The 22,525-nt window shown below is 57.1% G+C and overlaps 1 protein-coding gene across 1 annotated transcript in view; it reads right to left on the minus strand.

Annotated features, from left to right (window-relative positions):
* Window positions 1-2,577: 2,577 nt before the first annotated feature.
* The window catches only part of SKAP1 (src kinase associated phosphoprotein 1), a 156,963-nt gene continuing 137,015 nt past the window's right edge, over window positions 2,578-22,525 (minus strand). Inside the window, exons 10-13 of the mRNA XM_074926765.1 lie at window positions 21,247-21,306; window positions 16,764-16,769; window positions 15,291-15,400; window positions 2,578-2,676 (exon numbers count right to left, since the gene is read on the minus strand). Coding sequence (XP_074782866.1) covers window positions 2,578-2,676; window positions 15,291-15,400; window positions 16,764-16,769; window positions 21,247-21,306 — 275 coding nt within the window. The remainder of the gene's footprint in view (window positions 2,677-15,290; window positions 15,401-16,763; window positions 16,770-21,246; window positions 21,307-22,525) is intronic.

Genomic DNA, 22,525 nt, shown 5'->3' on the forward strand with positions numbered 1-22,525 from the left:
CGTCAGCGGGGCCTGGCAGGGCCGCAGCCTTCGCTTGACGCCTCGCCAGGAGCCAGCCGGCCCCGGGCCTTCCCGCTGAAGGTGGATTTGGAAAAGGCTGTTGGGGTGAGGAGGGCTCCAGCCCCTCTCCTGTCTCATCCCCCCCCCCGCCACCACCTCGGGGCTGCTGCCGGCTGTGGTGCGGAGCCAGGCAGAAATTATTTTTAGTGGTGTTGATCAGCTTTGCAAAGCTGTCGGGAAAACAGTGACTCAGAGGCAGACCTGGGGGTGGCGGGGGGGGAGCAGCCCTGCCCAGGGGGAGCTGAGCAGCGGTCCCCTCCGTCCCCCCGGCCCCAGGGCTGCAGAGAGCCCCTGAGGATGGTGGCGGGGGGGACGGGACACACCTGGGTGGCACCGTGCAGGGATTTGGGGGGGGGGAATTCCCTCTGCCACGCGTGGAGCTGCTCAGTGGAACCTTCCCCACCCGGAGTGGGTGAGGATGGCTCAGCCCCCCCCTCCCCATGCCCTCACAGCCTGGCGTGTCTCTCTCCTCCCCACCTCCTGCCAGAAAAACAGCCGCGCTGCTTGGAAGCCGGCCAGGCTCTCCAGACAGCGCATCCTCACCCCCCCGCCAAGGAAGGCTGGCTCGCAAAGACTTGCGAACAAACCCTGGTGCTTCCCCCTCCCCAACATGCCGGGGCAGGGGGGCGCTTCTGCTCCGACCTGGGGCTGGAGCAACCCAATGCTTGGTCAAAGCATCCTGCTCCCGTCTCCTTCTCCTGTTTTCCCAGCCCCTCCTCAAGCAGAGTGTGAATCTCAGGATCCGGGGCAGGATGAGGCCTCCTGATGCTCGAGCTTTAGGAGTGCTAACGGGCTGCTGGGCTAACCCAAGGCCTGGTCTTTTTTTGTTTGTTTTTTTTGCACCAGAGCATCCGCATCAGTTCCTTGCTGCTGGGATCCCAAAGAGCTCCCAGGAACGATGCTGGAGAGATGGACGCTGGGCCTGCAGCTGCCCCTGCGCCGTGCAGGACGCTCAGGGATGGGGAAATGGAGGCAGGAGGGGCAGAGCCGAGGGAGCCTTTCTCCCTCTCCCAGCGCACAGATCCCTGGCACGGGCTCCCATGTCTGCAGAGACCCAGGGCTGGAGGAGCAGGTCAGGAACACCGGCAGGATTTGAGCCAAGCTTGCACCCTGCTGAGCTGAGCTCGGAGCATCCCAAACCCATCGTCCACACCAAAGACGTGCCTGGCAGCGAGGTGCCTTCGCCGGTGCGAGCGAGGGCGTGTGCGGGACCCCGGCGAGGCAGCAGACACCAGGATGGGTTTGGCTGCATCCCCGCAGCCCCCTGAATGCCGTCGGGGTCCCCCCCTGGTTGTGCCTGGCTTGCAAACATCTGCACAGATGTGTCCGGAGTGGCCATTGGGCCGATGTCTGGGTTCACCCCACGGGTGATGCTCCTGTGTCGGCACCAACGCACCCCGGCGAAGGGCTGGTGGGTGCTGGGGGGCTGCTCCGGCGCAGCCCAGGGGGTTTGGGCACCCTCCTCGTGAAGGCTGCAGGCAGCAGGTACTTACCACCATCTAGTGGCCCTTCAGCCAAGTGCGGGAGGAGGAGGAGGAGGAGGAGGAGGATGGGTTAATCCTCAATCATGAGCTGGGCTGGGCCTGGACCTGAGAACTCTGGGGATGCTCAGAGCTGGGGCTGGAGGCGAGAGGTCGCTGCTCACACCCAGCTCCGGCTCCAGACCTGTGACGAAGTCTGGAGCAGCCAAATGTGGAGAGAAAAAAAAAAGGGCTTTATTATGGGCTGCCATGCCCCGACGGTATCGCAGTGGGTACCACGGGGCAGAGCGCGGCTCCGGGGCACCGTGCGCGGGCTGGGCGGTGGGACGTGGGCCTCTTCATGGAACGGGTGCCCGTAGCAGGGGGACGTGTCGGCGGTTTCTCAGCATGGCCAAGGAGAGAGAAGCAGCACCTGGATTTGGGGAGGGGGGGGAGACACGGGTGACGGTGGGGAAGGGGACACCAAGTGGGGCAGACACGGCCTCACACGTTGGTGACTCGCGGGCACAGGGGGGATAACGAGGGTGGGAGATCTCCGGGCGAGCGCGGAGCTTTCGCAGGTGTCAGGACTCTGCCTGTAGCTCGGCTGTAGACCCCTGCTGCTGTCACAGCACTGGCCTGTGCCTCAGTTTCCCCATCTGCCAAATGCAGGGTTTTGTTTGGGAGAAAACCACTGCGTCTGCAGCACCTGGTGTCGGTTGGTGTTACAGCCGCTGACACCCAGCTCTCGGGCTCCAGTGGAGGTGGCTGCTGTGGTTTTACCACATTTCTGCCACGGAGAACTTGAAATCTTGGGAGGGACGCTGGGCAGGGCAGCATCGTCCCTGAACTGTAACTGTGGTTCCCAGCCTTGCCTGCTCTCACGTAAAACAGAGACCAGGAGATGGAGCCAAAGACAATCCTCAAGGCTCAGCACCCCGCTGATGCCGGGACACCCCAGGAATGGAGCCGCCACCCCAGCACCTGCTTCCATGCCCTGTCCCTAGCGGGTGCACCCCAGGGTGCCACCTCTCACCTGGGGTGCCACAGTCCCCCATCACTCCTCCAGGTCGTAGGCAGCCACCAGATAATCCTTCGGGACGATCCCGACCACGTTGTTGAGCTCTCCGACCCACCAGCCGTACATGTTGTACTCCTGGGAAGACACAACCAGAGGGACGAGGGTTTAGTGCTGGGGCAGGGGACACGGCTCAGGCCCCTTCCTTCAGCACCTGCATGTACAGAAGGCAGCCCCCAGACCCCCACCAGAAAATACCCCAGTCCCACCTCTCCCCCTGGGAAATCCTCCCTAACCTCCCCTCCTTCATCCTGCCCCTCTCTCCCCGCTTTGCTCCGGGTCCTGCTTGGGGCTGGCTCAGAAACTCAGCGTTTAATCCACACCCTGATCTTTTGGGGTATTTTAGTTTCAGATGTCAGCCCTCGGGATGTCCCAGGCCCCAGCCTGGAGCTCTGTGAAGCCCCTCCAGGTGGATCGTGCCGGGCTAACATGTCCCCTCCCCAGATTTACGTGCGATTTTCCCCTGATAGCAGATGCTGGAGGCAGAAAACAGAGAAAACCTCCACCCCACCGTGCGTGTGAGAGAAGTTAGCACACACAAGAAGTTTGCCATCAAACCGGGAGATTATTATTTTTTTTTAAAAGGAGATGTTACAAGTGATGTGCACAGCAGCACATTCCATCCCGTGTCCCACACGAGCTCTGACATACCCCCCCCACCCCGCCAGCCTGGTTGGGGCATTTAACGCATCCCTGAGCTCATCCCTGGTTCCCTTTGCTGGGGACAGGGACTGAGTCACCAGAGCCAGACGCTGCTCCCGACGCTTCCAACTCTGCAGATGGTGCTGCCCTCGCTGGAGCCAGGAAAGGGGCTCAGGAGTCCCGACACTCCCCAGGTTGGGATCCCGATGCTCCCCGGGGACCCCCACCCCAGCAAACCCCCCTGTGATGCTGTTGGGACGGAAGGAGCAGATGCTCCATCCCCCTGCCCCTCTATCCTCACCAAGCAGGGAAGAAAAATCCTACTGCAAAACCAGAAGGAAAAAAAAAAAAATCAGGTTTATTTGCTGTAGCCTGGAGACCTGTGGGCAGAGGGGCCGAGATGCACCCCCCAGGCGTGACGGGGAGCCCCCAGCCTCTGCTCAACCCCCCCTCCCCGCCCCAGCTCTGCCATAGCCTGAACACTATGAGGTATTTTAAAATAATTTCTGCTTTGACGAATTGCCGGGTAGTCCGCGATTGCTCATAATCAAAGGGAGGAAAATGCAAATGAGAGCCAGCCGAGAACTTGCGGCACCGAGCGTTTATTTCACTGCGCAGTGCCAAAAAGAATTAAAACAACATTAAACTCCCAGCAATAATGTTTAAGTCCTCGTTTCCAAGTGCCAAATTGCACCACTCTGGATCATACAGATGTTCGTTAATTATGCTAATTTTTATTAAACTATTAAAACGAGGAGTGCACTGGCACAGCAAGGCAGAGCCCAGTGCAGGGTGAACTCTGCTCCCGTCTGGAGGTGCTAATTTACATCTCGCTAACGTGCTGATGCCTGAGACCGGCTTTTGGAGAGGGGGGGGGTGAGGAGAAGGAGGGAGCTCCAGGATGGTTTTGCTGGAATCTACCTAATTACATGCTAATGGGGCCTCTGTGCTCGGTACCTGCCTGGACTGGGTTGTGGAAGGGGGGGCCGAGGGGAGGGGGGGAATGTAATTTAGCTGAGATTTTACAGAAGGGACTGAAAACCCACTAATCGGGAAGATAATTGTTCCAGCGAGGTTGGTGAGCCCTGAGTGGTGGCACTGGGATGGGGGGGGGGGGGGGGGGGGGAGTGGGATGCTCTGCCCCCTCAACCTCCAGCAGGCGCTGTGTGAGGGGCCTGGAGGCAGCACCCGTGGGTGCTGATGCCACGCCAGGAGCCCCTGGGTCGTGGGTGCAAGGGGAGGGGGGGCAGCACCAGGCATCAACCAGGAGGCAGAGCAAAGCCACCGCTCGCAGAAACGCAGCGAACTGGGATCCCAGTGTCCTTTCCAGGCTGGTATATAATGGGGAACTGGATTTAGGGGTCACCCCAACACCCATCCTTCAGGCTCAGCCATTCTTTACACAGCTGTGGTGGCTTCACTCTGCTCCCCAAATGCTGTGATTATCTCCCAGAAGGAAGAAAAACCCTCAGAGCACTTCTCCCAGTTTCATTCCCAAAATCCCCGGTGCCAAGCGAACCCGCAGCAGACGCTCGTTCAGATAATCGCCCGCAATCAGGGCTTTTATGGCGGGTTGGTGCACGGGCCGTAAAAAGCTTTATGCTGCTAATCTCTGTCGAGGAGGGAGAAGGAAAAGGGGGGAAAAAAGAAACAACAAGACGGCAACCACAACCCCGTTTCCCTTCCTGCCTTGCCCCACGGCTCCTCCAGCATCACCAAGGAGAGACGATGCTCTTCCAAGGAGCGGGAAAGTGAAGTCCCCGAATGACCCAGTTCCAGATTCCCCCTGTCCCCATCACGGGGACATCCCACAGCGCAAGCCCACAGCCACAAAAGTGGCGACAGGACCGTGGCCAACCGTCCTCTCTGCATGGCCTCAGATGGAGACAACCTCCTGGCAAAACCCTAAAGGCGCAAGTCACATCTTTCAGCAGCACTTGCCCTGCTCCACCAAGCTCAAACTGTCCCATCCAACACCCCTCCCTGAGGAGCACGAGCCCTCTTCCTCCACGCAGCAGATGATATTTACTCCCCACCGATGCTCCCAAGCCCTCCTTGCCACCACGCTCCTTCGCCAACCCTCATAAACAACCCCGTCGGGCTTCGGGAAGGCCATTAATCACCCCCCTTCGCACAGAAGATCAATGACGCTTTGATGGATGCCGAAGGAAAAGCCAATCAGTCAGGGACTTATCGGTTTATGATTGCTCGGCCCCATTATTAGTGCTTGTGTGTCATACATTATTGTTAGGAAAATGGAGGAATCTAATTCATAGATGAGGTATGGTGGGCGTGTGAGGGGTCGGCTGACACCGGGGAGTTTTATACCAGGTCAGCTATACATCTATTTACCTCGAAAACCAGCTTGGAGCTGCGGGAAGCTCTGAAATCGAGGGTTTACCTGTCCTTGGGGGATTTTGGAGCTGGCAGCAGCTGAGGGAGGTGGCTGGGAAGACCGTTGCCTCAGCACATCATCCAGGCTGCAGCACGGAGGAGTTAATTTGGGTGATGCTCACCCTTCGCCTCAGACCACAGCCTATCATTACCTGCCCCCCTCACCGGGCTGATCTTTTGTAAGGTGAATCCCTATAAAAATAAATTAGTCCCACTTGCTTCCAATGATCCAATTCCCAGCTGCTGCGGGGAGCTGAGGACACACAGCTGGGGCTGGGGTGTTGCTCCTGCCCCCTGGTCCCATCCGCAGCACCTGCTCTGGGGTGGCCGCAGTGTCCTGTGCCACCAGTGTCTGTGTGTCCTGTCCCACCGGCGTCCGTGTGTCTCATCCCACCGGCGTCTGTGTGTCCCCTCCGCTGGGGCTCTCCATGTCCCAGCACAGGGGTGAGAGGCTACTGGAGAGAAGGGGCTCAGAGCAAGTGGTACCGAGGGAGAGGAAGATGATGGTGCCCAGCTGGGGAAGGCCACGCGGGAGTGACCACCCCGGGAGGCACGTGGGCCGTTTTGGCAGGGACAACAGCACGGCTCCTCCTTGAGAGGAGTCGTCAGGCCGTCCGCGGGGAGAGCAGCCTGACGGGAGGTGCTCAGGATTTAGCCCATTAAATTTCCCCATTAAAAACCACCAACGGGCCCAGCAAAGCGGCACCACGGACCCCGCCAACCCCTGGCCAACCACCCTGGGGGTGCCTGAACTCTGGGGTGGGAGGGACCCACGTCCCCTTGGGCACCCCAGGGCCGGCTCCCTGCACCCAGAGCAGGGACAGCACGGGGGACACAGAGCCAGGACAGACGGACAACGCCGTCCGGGCCCCCCGCGCAGCGCGGGAGCGGGCAGAAGGTGCAGCTGGAGCCCCGTCGGGGCCCGGCCGGGAGACAATAGCGGTGGCAGGCTCCGATCCGCGGCGCTGATGGGATTGGGAGCCCATGTGAAACTGCCGTATTAATATTTATTCCATAAAGCGCGCGGCTCCCAGCTTTGCGCGGCTCCGCCGCGCTCTGACCGCAGTACCAACCCTCAGGCACCGCAAACACAATTTGAAAACAATGTGACGGAAATGTTTAATCTGCTCAGCCCATCTGTGCTGCGTATTTCTCCAGATCTCCCTGAGAGAGGCGCCTTCGAATCTCCACATTGCCTTTAATATTCTCCTAAATCACCTCCCCACTGCACTTCAAGGGCCATTGCTACAATATCACAGGTTCATCGAGAGTGCACGGGAGAAGGGGGGGTGCAGCGAGGGGAGGGAGAGGGACTGGGGGTATCGGCTGGGATATTTTTTATTTTAAAATATTTCCCAGGGTTGGTGTTCCTGTGCCCCTCGGACAAGCGAGAGAGAGGAGGGGAAAAAAAAAAAAAAAAAAAAAAAAAAAAAGGAGGGGGGATGTGTGTGTGTGTGTGTGTGGAAATCAGAGGGAAGTTATTGTGCTGTTGCTGGGAGGCGATTAGCGAGGCTGTTTAGAAGCAAACAGGCTGGAATGGAGCAAAAAATCATTTCCAAAGAATCGCTTTTATTAATCTCCTTCCTCGGCCGCTTGCTTTCGCGTGCGGCTGCCACTATCCCTCCCTCCGGAGGCCCCATCCTGCTCTGAGCTTCACACGCCACCGGGCGCGGATGCTCGGGTGAGGGGGGAGCCCCCCAAAACCGCCAGCAGCCCCGGGGTGGGGGTGGCTGGGCCCAGTGCTCCTGCATCCCCCCTCCTGCCCCAGCACAACCGACCTAGAGCCAAGATGTTGCAGCTCAGGGGCATCCCTGCTCCGTGCCTCAGTTTCCCCATCGCGCCAGGGCCGAGCCCCCCCCCGCACGGGGTTTTTCGATGCGTAAAGGGGTCTCTAAGCAGGATGGGGACAGACTTTAGTCCAGCCTGTTGCGATGAGACAAGGGGTGATGGGTTTAAACTGAAAGGGACTGGATATAAGGATATTTTTTTTTACAATTTGGGGGGGTGAGGCCCTGGCACAGGCTGCCCGGAGAAGCTGTGGCTGCCCCCTCCCTGGGAGGGTTCAAGGTCAGGCTGGACGGGGCTTTGGGCCCCCCCCCGTGGCAGGAGGGGTCAGACCAGGTGACCTTTAAGGGTCCTTTCCCACCCAAACTGTGATTCTCTCCCCCCCTTCCCCCCTGGGTTGCTGGGGGCCGCCACCCCCAAATCACCCCACAGCTGTGTATGGGGGCCAGGGGGGGATGTGTGGGGTCTGGGGGTGTGCAGGGTGCAGGGGGGGGGGGGCGTGAGGCCTGGGGGTGCACGGGGTCCAGGGGGGGTGTGCAGGGTGCAGGGGTGGATGGGGTCTTGGGGTGCGCGGGGTGCAGGGGAGGTGTGGGGGTGCGCAGGGTCTGGGGGTGTGTGGGGTCCAGGGGTGCAGGGGGGATGTGGGGGATCCAGGGGGGGGCTGCGGGGTGCAGGGGTTGTGCAGAGTCCAGGGGGAGCTGTGCAGGATACGAGGTGGGGGGCGGAGTGAGGTGCCCGGGGCTCCAGGGGGGGGCTGTGCGGGATCCGGGGGTGCAGGGGCTCCCGAGGGGGGGCTGTGCGGTATGCAGGGGGATTGTGCGGGATCCCGGGGTCCAGGCGGGGGCTGTGCGGGATCCGGGGGTGCAGGGGCTCCCGGGGGGGGGCTGTGCGCTATCCAGGGGGATTGTGCGGGATCAAGTGGTCCGGGGGGGGCTGTGCGAGATCCGGGGGTGCAGGAGGTCCAGGGGGGGGGCTGTGCGGTATGCAGGGGGATTGTGCGGGATCCCGGGGTCCAGGCGGGGGCTGTGCGGGATCCGGGGGTGCAGGGACTCCGGGGGGGGGGGGACCTGTGCAGGATCCGGGGGGGGGGCTGCGCGGAGCCCGGAGGGTGCAGAGGGGCGGCGGGGGGCGGGCGGGCCGGTGCCGCATCCCTCGGCGTTGCCATGGCAGCCGCTGCCGGCCCCGCTCCCGCATCCCCGGGGGCCGGATCCACCTGCTCCCCCCGGCCCGCCGCGGGGTCACGGGCAGGGCGGCAGGATAAATGAACGGGAGCACTAATGATGTGTTGGCTGGCTGTTTATGCTCTCTGTGTGTCAGGGGCACTCACATTTAGAGAGCTCATTATGGCTGCAATTAGACTGCACCATTGCTAGATATTTAACTCCTTTTTCTTTTAAATTAGCATTTTAATAACGTGCTTTGAGCAGGGGAAACAAAATGACCATTTTTCACGGACAAACTTCCTAGCTGTAGGTGCAACTTTAATGGCAAAGTTGCAAGGGAGGTAAAATAAGATCAGGCCTGTTCTCTTCCCACCTATCCCTGCCCTCTCCCCCTCCTCTTCGCCACCGGGAAGGAGGGAAAAAAAAAAAAAAAATCCGGGAGAGATTTTTATTTGCTTTATCGCACACTCCATTTCCTAAATTTGTTCTGCAGCCAATTATTTTCGCCTTTAAAGTCCCGAACGCTCACGCCTGATGAAAATTAGCAGCCATCTGAGTTAAACTCTGCCTGTGACCTGTGAAGAGGGCTCGGAATTATCGCGTACATGTGTGTGTGCACGCGTGTGTGCGAGGAGCCATCCATCCCCGGGTCCCCGAGCTGCGAGAGGGGAGCGGGGGGCTGTGGATGGGAGCAGCCAGTGCCCGTTACGTGATGGGTATTATCAAAATATCTTTCTACAGTAACCCCCAGGGCCGCTTCCCTGCAAAGGTCACTGCAATTATTTCCCCTTCGGTCATCACTCTCTGGCTGGGCTTATGGGCCCGGGGAGGGGGGCAGAGGGGGGGCAGCTGAGGGGTTGGCTGTGGTCGCTGCGCCGGGAGGAGGGATGGGGACCAGTGGAGGGGACACGGCCAAGGCAACGGCTCCGCGACTTTACTGGGAACTTGCAAAACCGCCCATTTTCTTCGCACCCGACCCCAGCCAGCCCGAGCGTCGCAGTTCCGTTCCTCCGTTAAGATTTATGCTCCTAATTAATGGGTGACCCTAAATCCCCCAGGGATTGCTGGGAGGGCCGCGGCGAGGGGAAGAGGGACCCTGGCAGTGGTGTGCCCGCTGCTGCCGGGATGGGAGAGGGACCCAAGTCACCGGGAGCAGGTGCCCCCTCTGTCCCCGACCCCCGTCCCAGCCCCTTTCCCTAACAACTAGCATCCCCCAGACACAGCAGGTCAGCACCAGGAGCCAGAGCTGGGACCCCCAGGGCCCCGACGCAGCCGAAATCGCACCGAGAGTCCCCGAAATCAGCGGGGAACCACAGCAGGGGCAGGGCAGGAGAGGTGGGAGCGAGACGCAGCCTTTGCGAGAACGATGCTTTAAATGTTTCCTCTATTTGCATCCGCTCAGCTGTACCTTAGACACCGCCGTTTCATAAATACAATCCGGGTAGCGCAGGCTATAATTTGGTGATAGCTACCCCAGGACATATCTAGATACACTTCTGTTATTTTAATTAAATACTGCATTATGGTTTGTGACAACTTCATCGCTATAGCGTAAATGAATTTGGAATTAAAGTCTTACTTAGGCATTCCACTACTTCCCCCCCCCCCCTCCTTCCCCTCCACCCCTCCGTGTTACAAAGCAAAAGGCTATAAAATCAAGATGTTTGTTCATTTACAGATGGAGCAGCTTGGAAAAGGGAAAAAAAAAAAAAAAAAAAAAAAAAAAAAGGAGAAAAGGAGGCGAGACGGTGCAGAAGCGAGCGCGAAACACCGGTGGCTTGTGAGCGTCTTCGGGTGGAGAAGAGCACAAATGGGGGATGCTGAATATTAATTGTGTGTGTTAGCGTTATCCTCCGAACCCGGCTCCTCCAAACACCCCTTCCTTCTGTGCTGTCCCCGATTGTCGTTTTTAACTCTTGATTTGTGACTGCTGCGGCGAGGACGAAGCGCTGGAAGTTTTAGACCTTTGGGGATTCAGGCTGTGGGAAGGGCACGGCGGCGGCTGGAGAGACTGAGTTATGGCAAAGGGAAACTTTTTATTTTATGCCCAGGCCTGGGAGTTTCAATCCCATCCATCTATTAACTCGTCTCTAATGAAACTAGACCGTACGTGACATTTTGCAATATAACTGCTTTAAATGTTAGCACATCAATTGGTTTAAATGTTACCCGCGCCTCATGAACCGGGAGATGGTTTTATAATTATCTCCGTCTCTCTCTAATGAACAAAGATTTCTACTGTCTGCTGGTATTTTGCATTAGCAAAGGAAACAAGGATGCCCGCTCGAAACACGAGCGCTCAACAGGCTCAGGCAAATAAAACCCACAAGTTCTGAGGGTGGCAGAGGTGTTGCCTGTCACCTCTCGGCAAATCGGTGCCAGATTTAAACCCTTCCTCATCTATTTTACCTACGTGCAGTTGGGGTTTCATCCTCAGGCCTCCTCCCGTTCCCTCTATCGCCGATTAACCACCTCCCAAATAAAAACGACTCGCATCCATCTACCCGCGCGCGCGCATATCTATGTATATAATATGTAGATCCATAAAACGATGGCAGCCTGGGAAAGTTATGGCCGGGGAGGGACGGGTTTAACGACGAGGCCCCGCTTTAATATTTCCCGTCATCGCAACCCCAAGTGAAATTTCCACTTTCAAGCAGCCGGGAAATCGTCGGGCATTTGTTACGCTGGAAACAAAAAGATGATTTTTTTTTTTTTTTTAATTTTTAATTTTTTTTTTTTTGCCACCCATTTGAAACAGCAGCAAATGTCACCCCCACCTCCCTGGCAGATTAGCGAGGGGCTCGTTACTAAATCTCTGTCTAATAAAGGCAGAGTTGACTCTGGAGGAGCTACTGGTTATAACGCTGGCTTTGGAAAATGGAAGGATTGTCACACTTAAAGACACAAATTTCCCCGGTAATATATTCGAATGGAAACCTCTGAATCCAATACTACATGGGCATATCTAATAAATTCACGATATTTCAGCCTCAACAGCCTACGACGGTTAGTTTTAAAGATTTATGTGGTAAAAAATTACTCGGTGATGAATATAGTTTATTCTGCGCAGTATTGGAGGGTATAAGGAATTAAACTACTGTCTTTAACAGTGAATTTATTATTACCTCTGTCAAAGCCGAAGTCTTTAACAGCATTTATTATAAATTTCAGTGCAAAATAAATGGTCAGAGTACGCCTTAAACCCCTCCAGCAGAACCACGTGCCAGCCCAGAAGTTCATGGGCCGGGGGTGGGCAATGTCTCAGCAGCCCCCCCCCGAGATGGCCAGGGCTGGTGTTGGGGTACCACGACCAGGGGCAAGGGGCCACCACACAGCCCACCACGGCCACCGCGGGGACCGGGGGTGACCCAGCGCGGAGGGCAGGATGGCACGCTTGGTGCTGGCAGGGTGGTCGGTGTGGGGTGAAAGTAGCTGGGTTTGGGCAAAATTTGGGGTGTAGCAATGGGGATGTGCAGGTGAGCCCCCAGGGATGGGGCAAAATCTGGGACGCAGCATCGGGGACGTGCGGGCGCTGAGCATCATCGGCGCTGCCTCCCCGGCGCTCGGCCACCCTTTTGTCCTCGCCTGCGATGGGTGTCCCCTCATTTATAAAAATTACCTGGGAGGAATGAGGCTGCCAGGGGCTTGTTCTGGACGATTGGTTCCCGTCGGGGGGGGGCGGCGAGGGGGCCGGTGGGGGAAGGATGGCCCTCGCTTGAATTTGACCGGTGGGTGACCGTTGCCTTCCAGCTGACCCCGCCGTCCCATCCCCGTCCCTCCCAGCTCGGGAGCCTCCCAGAGGGGTTATTAATGGGAGCCGAACGCCGCCAAGGCCCGGGGGCCCATCTCCACAGCCCACCCCACCGGACACCCCCAGGGGCTGAGCCCCCCACCCCGGGATGCAGCTGCGCGCTGAGCCCCGACTGGGCTCATCACACGTTGGCTCCATCACCCACCAGGTTCAGTGCCGGGGGGGGGGGGAAGAGGGTAGGGGGGACCGTGACCACCCCTGTGGCCTCTCCCCACGAGCGAGATGGCCCCAAATCCAGGCAAAATGCCACTAGATGTCACCACACGCCTTTCGCTCGGGGTCCGGGGTATGGGAATATGACCCCCCCCCCTCCCCTCCCCTCCCCTCTCCTCTTTCCCCCCCCCTGCTTTCATTGAAAGCAATTGAGAGAATTAACTTATCCGGTTTTATGGCCTGCTTGTCACATCCAACTAAGCCCACTTAAAATAGGAAGTCTCGCTGCATTCAAATAATTATCATATCGTACAAATCACTCAGCCGGGGGACGAGGGACCGGTGCTGGGGACAGGGACGCGACGCCAGGGTTTTGCTGGGATTATGACTTCCCCCTCCCCAAATTAATTTCCCCACGTATTAGCCCGGCGGGGCTGCACCGAGCGGGACAGCGGGGTTCTGGGGGTCCCCGCAGAGCAGGGTGATGAGGAGGGGTATGGGCTCTGCAGCTCGGCCAGCTCCAGCTGTGACCCCCCCGCCCCGTGCCCAGCCCTGTTATCGCTGCAGCACCTGGGCCCAGCAAAGTGCTGGTGGCACTGGGGGGGGGCAACAAGGAGCCTCCTGCCTGGGTCTAGGGGGGGGGACGGTGGGAAAAACCCTTGACAGTGGCACCGCTGGGACCCCCAGTCAAAGCCTCCCGGTGCTGGCACAAGCGCCCAGGCGAGGGCTCGGGGCTGTGGGGACACGGCACCAAAGGGACCACTCCGAGGAGGGACGCGGCGGGTGTCGAGGCCGCCCTGGCCCCGAGCAGGGCCGTGTGTCCCCTCGGCCGCAGCATCCCACAGCCCCGGGGCTGTCGAGTCGTGTGTGTGTCCCCCCCCTCCCAGCTACTGATGTCCACTAACCCCCAAATCACTTTTCCCCGCTGTTGATGCTCGAAATGTCAGACAGGACCCGAGCAGCAGCCGGCGTGTGTTTCAAACACACCAGATGGATTTTTATATTAGCTACTATTTCATGTTCAGACAGAGCGACCGCACGGCTAAAACGGCAGCCTCGATGCTGCCGAGTTTGCTTCTGTGAGATTAATTCTGCGAAATTAATTGGGACAAGATTGAAAAGGAAATTAAAATGCAGCTGAGTGAACAGGCTTCTCAAACACCTTTCCCCCCCCCCTCCCCTCCTCTCCCTTCACCACCTCCCTCCTTCCCCCCCTTCTCCCCGGCCTCGCCGCCGCCTCCGTTCTGTGGCGGCCGCGAGCATCCGTCGCACAAAGTAATTTACGGGGAAAAGCTCTCAGGACCGATCGGTTACGTGTGAGGAAGCCAGCACAAGAGTTGCAATCTGGAGCCACTGAAGAGAGCAAAAACCCTGCCGTGACTCCAAGCTGTGTCCCCGAGCTGGCACGGGGGGGGGAGGAACCCGACCTGCTCAGCCATCGGCGGGATGGACCGAGGCACCCGGGGCTGCGGGTGTCACCCCCAGGGACATCTGTGGGCTGCTCCTGGTGTCACCCTCCTGGAGAAATGAGGTGATGAGCCAGGGCTGTGGGTTCAGTGCCCAGAGCATGTCAGTCCCGTCCCGGGGGGCAGCAAGTTGCTAAATGCTGCCATAAAATGCTTGGAGATCCACAGATGGGGAATTCTCAGCCTTCCAGAAAGGGACGGTGAAGCCCAGGCTCAAAGCTGCTCTCTGCTGCTGCCAGGGATGCAGCTGCCTCGGCGGGGACACACAGGAGCTGCCTCAAACACTCCAACTAAAAATATCCGTGCCACGGCGGCTGCAAAGGGTCGGGGAGGTGGAAGGGCAGCCGGCGGGCAGCCCACGCCGCGGGTCCGGCCTCGAGCGCTCTCACGGATGGGTAAAACCTCCAAGGAGAGGCCTGACACCGCTGCCGCCGCTCTCCAGCCCATCGCCGTGTCGGCCGATCGCCCGGGGCTACACCCCGGGACCAACCTGGGGCTACACCAGGATGCCCAACTAAATCTGATTCTTTTTCCTCGCTAGAAAATGTGGTCTTGGAGACTTGGAGGGGCTGTTTGTCTCCGAAGGTCCGTACCCACCACAGCTGAGCCACCGCTGCCCTTCCCCGCGTCGGGTACACTTGACCGTCCCCAGGTAGGTGCTCGCCAAGGGCAGGTGAGGCACAACCACCAAGTTCATCGCTGGTCCTGTGCCAGATCGAGGTGCAAAACGTTGCAAAACATCACCCATAAAACACAACCGCCCCAGTTGGGGCCACCGTGGTCCAGTGGGGACCGGCTGGGAGGCAGGACAGAGCCCTGCGGGCACAAGCAGGGCAGGAGGGGGTCACAGGCACCGGTGGCTCTGCTCTTGCCCCCACAGACCGGTTAATGCAAACACTTAATTTATTCACCTGCGTGCGCCTGCCGAAGGGAGCCCTGGTCACACCCGGCTGAGCAACTCAATTACCCCTGTAATACCTGAGCAACAGCACGTACAGACTCCATTACCATGGAAAAAAATAAAAAAATAAAAAAAAAATATCTCGCTTTGGGGCATGTGAAATGCCACGTGTGACGGCAGGGGGGGTAGAGGCAGGAGTGGCATTGGTGGGGCGGCCACAGAAGGTGGGGTGGGATGCCAGGATCCCCTCCACTAAATTCCTCGTTTAACTCTGGACCTTGATTTTTATCAAAATCGATTTAATCAGCTTTTGACCTTGCCCTTGAGCCCCAGCCCCGTGACGGTGAACACGGGGCTGCCACCGATGCTCTTACCTTGCTCAGGATGTAGATGAGGTCTCCGCGGTGGAAGGAGAGCTCGTCGGGGTGCTCGCTGCTGCAGTCCCACATGCCTTGGTAGTAATTAGTGTAATCACGCCAGGGACCTCCTGGGTGGGGGAAAAAAAAAAAAAAAAGAAAAAAAAGAGAGGTCAGGGTGATGGGGAATTATATGGGGATAAACTGGGGTTGTGGGGTGGAGTGTTGGGGGAGAGAGGTTGGTATTTGTTGGGGAAAGGAAGGAAATGCTGGTGCTGTTCATTTTGCATATCAATTAAAAGGCAGAGGCCAAAGAGGTGCTGCAAGAGAAAGGGGCTGGACAATAAATAAATGCAATAACTATCAGTAAACACATGAAAACACGCCGATAAACGTTTCTGTTTCAGAAAACCCTGAATTAAAGCTGTTTGCTACAAACCACGAAGGGAATCAAAGATGCCTTCCCTCCCTCCCAAGACCCTCATCTCCTCCTCAGGCTCAAACCAAGCTGTCCCCGAGGTGGGCACCCGTAACTTGGTCAAGGAGGGGACACGTGGCACCAGCGCCAGCTCTGCTGGGCAGAGTCCCCGCCATGGTGACGGCCAGTTATTGGCCGTGCCAGAGGCCATGGAAGAGGAATATTGTTAATTAACATCGGTATTTGCACGGGGCTGCTGGGAGGACGCTGGTGGGGAAGGTGATATCCAAGTTTATTTATTAATTAAAGAAGCCAGGCAGGGGATTGCAGTCGGTGGAGCAGGGCCCGCTCAGCAAGGAAACAGCATTGACTGCTCGACCGGGAGCAGGAGCAGGGATGGGAGGAGAGCAGGGAGCAAAGATCTGCCTTCACCCCCCAACGCCGGGAGGTCAGAGAAAGTCCCAAACCTTCCACGGCACAGACAGCTCAGGTCTGGATCTTCCCAGCGAGCTGTGAGTTTGGAAAGGCAGAGCCTCTGCTCGATGCCTGTGCTCACAGTCTGCTGTGGAAAGAGAAGGGAACGTGAAACAGAAAAGTCTTTTCCGCCCCTTTTTTTATTTTTTATTTTTTTTGGAGAGGCAAATGATCTGTTTGCTGGAAGCCGTTTGGGCCGATGAGGTTGTTGGCAAACGGTGCCGAGGCTGGGGACTGCCCTGGGCTGAATGTGCGCGTGGGTTTTCTGGAAAACGTCACAGCAGCATTTCCAGAACCAAACATTTCCCTCTTTGTCATCTCAGAATGGCATTTCCCACCCCAGAAACTGGTCCAGAGACCAGAGCCACCACAAACGGGGGGTCCCCGCCAAAGCATCCCACCTTGCGACGGGACCAGACGCGCCTGACACCAAGCTCCCGCGGAGACAACGACCAGAGGAGATGCTGCTCTGCCCGATTTGCAGAGTGGGGAAGCAACTTGTCCCAACGCATCCAACAGATCCTTCACAGCATCAAAAAAAACCCACCCCAAAACCCCCAGATTCCCAGTTTTCAAGCTGACACGATGATGGTTAAAACAGGCTCCTGGACCAAAGGCTTCAGGCAGGAGCCTGCTCTGATGGCACAGCACCAAGGTGGGGGTGAATCCAGATGTCACGACACGGACACCTCCGTGATGTGACCCCCGTTGACAATTAAAGCCAGTAAAACCACATCTTACAGGGGGGATTTGAGCACCGGGGCTGTACCAGCGGTCTGTGCTGCTCTGCCACGCGGCTGAACCAAACCCGAAAAGCATAAATAGAAAATATCGAGCACATGTTGGAGGAAATGTTTCTAATATGGTATAAGGGACCGAGTGATAAGGGTGCATCTGGAGTACTGTGCCCAGATTTGATCACCTAAATATGAAAAAGGACATTACAGAGATGGATAATGGCACAGCAGGGAGCAACTGGAATGACTCAGGGACTTGGGGAACTTAAATAGAAAGGCTGGGAAAAAAAAAAAAAAAAAAAAAAAAAAAGTAGGTCTGCATCCTTTGGAAAGTATTAAAGGGGGAGCACGCAGTGGTGAGGAAAAGATTGTGAAGGGAATAGAAGGAGTAGGAGCTACTGAGTTATTTAAGCTTGTGCTAAGTGCAGGAACCAGAGGTTATGAACCGGAGGCTGAGGAAATATCGGGGCGGGCGGGCGCTGAGCAGGAGGCTGAGGCGAGCAGCAGCTTTGGCAGGAGCCAGCAAATTGTGTAATTAACACAAAAGGTTGTTGTGGGAGGGTGTGAGGACAACACGGCGGTGTGGAGAATAACCTGGTATGGGGAGCGGGGGGGGGACACACGGTGCTTGGCACTGACCTGCTGGTGTCCCCTGTGAGACAAGGTCGGGAAATTGCTGCTGCTAACGGTGGTACCTCAAATACCAGTAATTTTATGGAGGATCATCATTAACCTGCTGGCGGAGATTTAAATGGAGTGATGCCCCAAATCAGCCTCTGCTCCTCTTCAGAGCGCTGCTCTGGGTCACTAACGTGTTGCGAGGGGAAGGGGGTTTGGGTTGAGGTAGAAAATACATTTCCCTGTGAGTCAAAAGTGCCCGTTCCCCACCCGGAGCTCCCCCAGGACAGGGACCGGGCCGGGGAGCTGGAGCCTCGTCCCAACTGTCTCTCCTTTACTGGGAGCACCCAGGAGGTGCCTCCCTGTCCCCCATCTGCTCTTTCCTGCTTCTCCGAGCAACAAGACGACCTTGGAGGCATCTTGCCACCCTGCCAAGGAGCCGAGAACGGAGCAGCCGTGGGTAAAACAGACTTTGCAGGAGCCGTGCGTGCGCGTCTGGGCACGATACCCTGCGAGTGCACAGGGGGAAGGTTTTCCTGCCCACAGGAAGGGTCTTGCTCCCCAAAATCTGGGTCTTTTTTTCAACTGTGTCAGCCGGCGGGATGGAAGGTCTCACCCCGCCCTCCAACCTCGCCTTCCAAAGGTCAGAATTAATTGCATCAGATGAGGAAGGTGCCTCAGGATGGAAGCGTGGTCGGGCTCTGCGCTCCGTTCCCAGCCACAGCTTCAAAGACAAGGAAGATTTTTGTGCCAGCTACCGAGAAGATCTCGTTAAAATGAAGATCGTTTGCAGAAAAGGGATCCTGGCTCATATTTTACCGCTTAATAAGGCCAGGGAAGGGAGAACTTCACTCCGCTGCCTCCACAGGGGATGGTGGATGCCCACGATCCTCCCAACCTGCCAGCTCCGGGCTGGGTGGGATCCAGATGAGCCACCCCAGGACTCCTGCATGAATTCTGCTCACTTTTACAGAAAAGAGTTTATGTTCAAAAAGCCCCAATGCCCCGTCCAGACGTTTCAATCTGTGTTCAGGGCAGAGCTGTGAGTTCAGTGCGACTGATTTACACTGATGTAAGTGGGACGAGAGCCTGTTCCCATGTTTATAGGCCCTGGGGTCATTAAGAAAACCAGCCAAATGTGACAACCGCATCATTTTCCTCTGCAGCCTGAGCAGCCCCAAGAAGAGGCTGTGGGAGAGGCACAATCTGCCCCAACTCCTTTGCTTCGGGCGTGTTGTTTCAAAAGTCTGTTGATGCTGAAGCCTAATGACAACCGTCTGCAGCTCAGGGGCTTTCACTGCTGTGCTCATGCTAGGTGAAACCTCCTGCCACGCTAAGCGCAGGGGACTGTGACAGGAGGCGGGCTGCGAGGCTTTTTTTATTTTCCAAGTAGAGGAATTTTGCTCTGTTTGTATTCAACTGGTAAGCTCGTGCTGCAGCAGCAGCCCCGAAGCCTGTCCAGCGCAGAAGGCAGGGATTAAGCAGCCTTGAGCAGAGCAAATGGGTGTCTTGGCAGGAGTAGCCTGAAGCTCTCAGCTGGATTTGCTGGGCTGCTCCAGCATTGTGGCATCCTCGTGGTTCTTAGAAATTAGAAACAATAGTTTCCCATTAGCCAAATGCTCATCTGGCACTTTGGCCGTGTGATATAATTAAGAAATAGCCCCTTCCCTCCCTCCCTGCAGCCCGGCCCTCTGCTCAAGGACTCCCGTCATCTCTTTCTCGCCCTTGGTCCAGTTGGACAGAAGTAGAAATTACTAAGGCAAAAGGCACGACGGGGGGGGTGTGGGGGGTGTATGTGTGTGTCCCGGCACTGCGATAACCTTTCCCTCTTGAAATGCAGCCCAGCATTTCAGAAGCAAGAGTCTAATATATTATTTAGTGTAAAACCAGACACAGGACTTAAAGCAATCATGACAATGCTAATAACTAAACCAGTTATAACGATTAACAACAATTACAACCGCCAGGCAGATGCTAATGAGTACGAGCAGGGTGTTTAAATGACTGGCAGGGCTGTGACAGGCGAGAGCCAAAATCCTCGGGGTGGCCTTGGGGTACAGATTCGTCGTCACCTCTGGCACCAGCCCATCCCGGAGCCGTGCTCTGCTCCCCGCTGAGCCCCACTTTGTGCTGGAAAACCCACTGGGGAGCTGCTTTTCTGCCGCCTGGTCCTTTGGATGTTTATACGCTGGGGCAGTTGCGAAAGGCAAAGAAAAACGCGCGTGTGTGTGCGTGCACGTCCCATCGCCTTCTGCTTTCCTTAGGCCGTGCCGAGGAGGCTCCAGGAAAAGCTGCAGTCCCGCTTTATGACCACGATACAGTTTATAAAGAGCGGGGGGACGCCGTTTTTTCCGAGCTCTGGGTGCTGGTACCGGCTGCAGCTGCCACATGCTCCAGTGGCCAAATAAGTCATTGTGCTGGGGGGGGGGGAGTGGGTGGGAAACAAGCTCTGCAAAACCACAAGGAGTGGAGAAACGCTGACTTGCAAGCAGCTGGGACTCAACCCTGTCTGTGCTACCAAGATTTCAGTAGAAACAGCCCTCCTGGGCTGGGGACAACTGCCCAGGAAACATCCAAGGGGGGCTGATGTTGGCTAAAGGGAACTGTTGGATCAGGTTTTTCAGAAACACCAGGAGATTGGCCATGGGGGCTCTCGGGCTGCTGGGAGGGGTAAGCCAGCTTGGGGTGCTCCAGCATTCGAGAGTACAAGCATGTGTGAAGCTTTAACCACCCACCATCCACAGCATCCAGCACCGAACCCCTCGGGTCTCCATCACCCAGCTAACAGGATGCCTGCTGTGGGTCCCCGGCCAGGCAGGCACCCCACGAGCTGAGCATCACCGAGGTGAGACCGTCCCCTCCGAGCTCTGAGAGGGAGGATGTCTTGGGAACCTCTCCCGAGCCGGGCTTTGCCAGGAGGATGTGTTTCCCCAAGCGGGGTGGCAGGAGGTCCCCGGCCAGATCAGCCCTTGCTGTTGGACACCAGCGCCGTTTTCCTGCGCCGGGGAGGAAGCGGCGATGGAAAGTGAAGCAGGTGGAATCGGGGAGGAAACAGATCTTCCGCTCCCGTCCCACGGTGCAGGTCCTTAAGGAAAAAGCAGGGGTGGGGGCCTTGGTGACCATGGCAGGCTCTTGGGCTGCCGGCGCTGGTTCCTGGGGTGGTGGTGCGCATCCTTCCGGCTTCCCGCGCCGAGATCCCTCCCTGTGGCGGCTTCCTCTGGGCTTTGACTTGCTTCCTGCCCTCTTTCCAGGCTGTTTCTGCCCCAACGCCTCGCCCCAGCCCCGTGGGATGTGTCGGGAGGGCTGGCTCCCTCTCCGTGGTCCAGGTGGGATGAGGGGCAAGGACGGGTGAGCCTCCGTGGGAGATTCAGCAGCGGGCAGGAGGGGGGATGGATGTTGGGTTCCTCCACGGAGAGCTCACAAAGGCAACTCCCCATGGGGTGTCAGTCCGAAAAGGAGAGGCAACCCCCATTCCCACAGCATGGAGAAGATGGGGTGAGCTCCCCGAGCCCGAGTTGTCTGAACTTCACCAGGTGCAGAGTCTTCTGTCACCCATTAGTCTGCTCCTGGGGCCTCTCCCACTCTCCACACACCCTCCATCACCACCCACACCCCAGGATGCTTGAAGACGGCTGGACTCAGACCCCTCCAACCATCACTTGGAGGTCCTTGGGGTTTGCCAAAGCAGGGCGGAAAGTCTTTCCTTGGCCAAAGCAAGTCTTACCACTTCTCTGTCTGCTGCCAGCATCCTCCTGGTCCTCTGGGAAGGGGAGTTCCAGCTCCTCATCTGAGGGGGGAAACAGAGCAGAGAAGTCAGGGGAAGGGCTGGCAGTGTTACTGCTGCACCAAACCCCTAGGCAGGCAGAGGGCTGCGAGAGCATCCGACTGTCAGAATAATAAATTCCTGGCTTAATTGTGAAGAGTGGAAGGGAGGAAGTCACAGATAATATTTTAAAACGAGTTGCATAAAAATATGAATTGTTGTTAACACTGGTAAAAACAAATCACTTATTATAGCCTCATAAATTTAAGCAGCACTTTGCCGAGTGCCCTATAGGAAGAGATGCTTCCTGTGCAGGACTCGCAGCCCAGAGAAAATGAGACACTGAGGAGAAATGCCAGGACAGAGAGGAGAGGAAGGATGAGGGACAGAAGCAGAAATTAAGGAGGAGAAAGAGGAACCCAGGCAGCGGAGGGCAGGGTATGGAGGAATGGGGAAAGAAGATGCAAGAAAATAATAAGAAATACCATGGAAAAGGTTAAGGACAGAGGGGTTGGAAGTCATGAGGAAGCCCCACGAAAATACCTAGAGACTGATGGGAGCAAGGATCTACACATAAATAAGTTTAAATAAGATTATTTAACACCAAACCAGGTACAACCCATCCAGCCTGAGCTGCTCTGGGCACGGGGACAAGTTGGGTGCACAGCACCCACATTAGCTGCTGTCCCGGCACCGCCTTCCTTCTGCAACCACAAAGACTAGAAGCAACCTAAAAAAAAATAAATAACATCAATAACCCCCAATTCGTTCGGAAACGTTTCAGAACGCCAACGCTCAGGCAAATTGCTCGCCTGCACCTCTTGCACCGCTGCTGGCAAAGGGCTGTTGGGGAGCGTGGGGCAGCCCCGGCACGGCCGCGGTGTCCCGGTGGCACGTTGGGGGGACGTGGCTTTGCGGTCACCTTTAGGCAGAGCCAGAAGAAGCCAAACCTGGGACTTCTGTTGCTCCCACGGCACCCGATCGCAGGGCAGGGACGTGCTGCTGCGCCCTGGCACCTTCCTAGGACACGGCCCAAGCCCCAGGCATCTCGCCCCCACCCTCCACCCCCCCGTGGCTAATCAATGCAAACCAGGTCAGACCTCCGCTGCCAATTACAAATTGCATCCCAAGTTGGAGGGTCACTGCAACTGCTCCCCCATTAGACGGGAAGCGGCACCAAAAATCTTTTCTAAATAAATCAGACTTTATTGTAAAACTCGGCTACTGACGAGACAGAATCTCA

This window comes from Athene noctua, chromosome 25 (assembly GCF_965140245.1).
Source record: "Athene noctua chromosome 25, bAthNoc1.hap1.1, whole genome shotgun sequence".
NCBI lineage: Eukaryota > Metazoa > Chordata > Aves > Strigiformes > Strigidae > Athene > Athene noctua.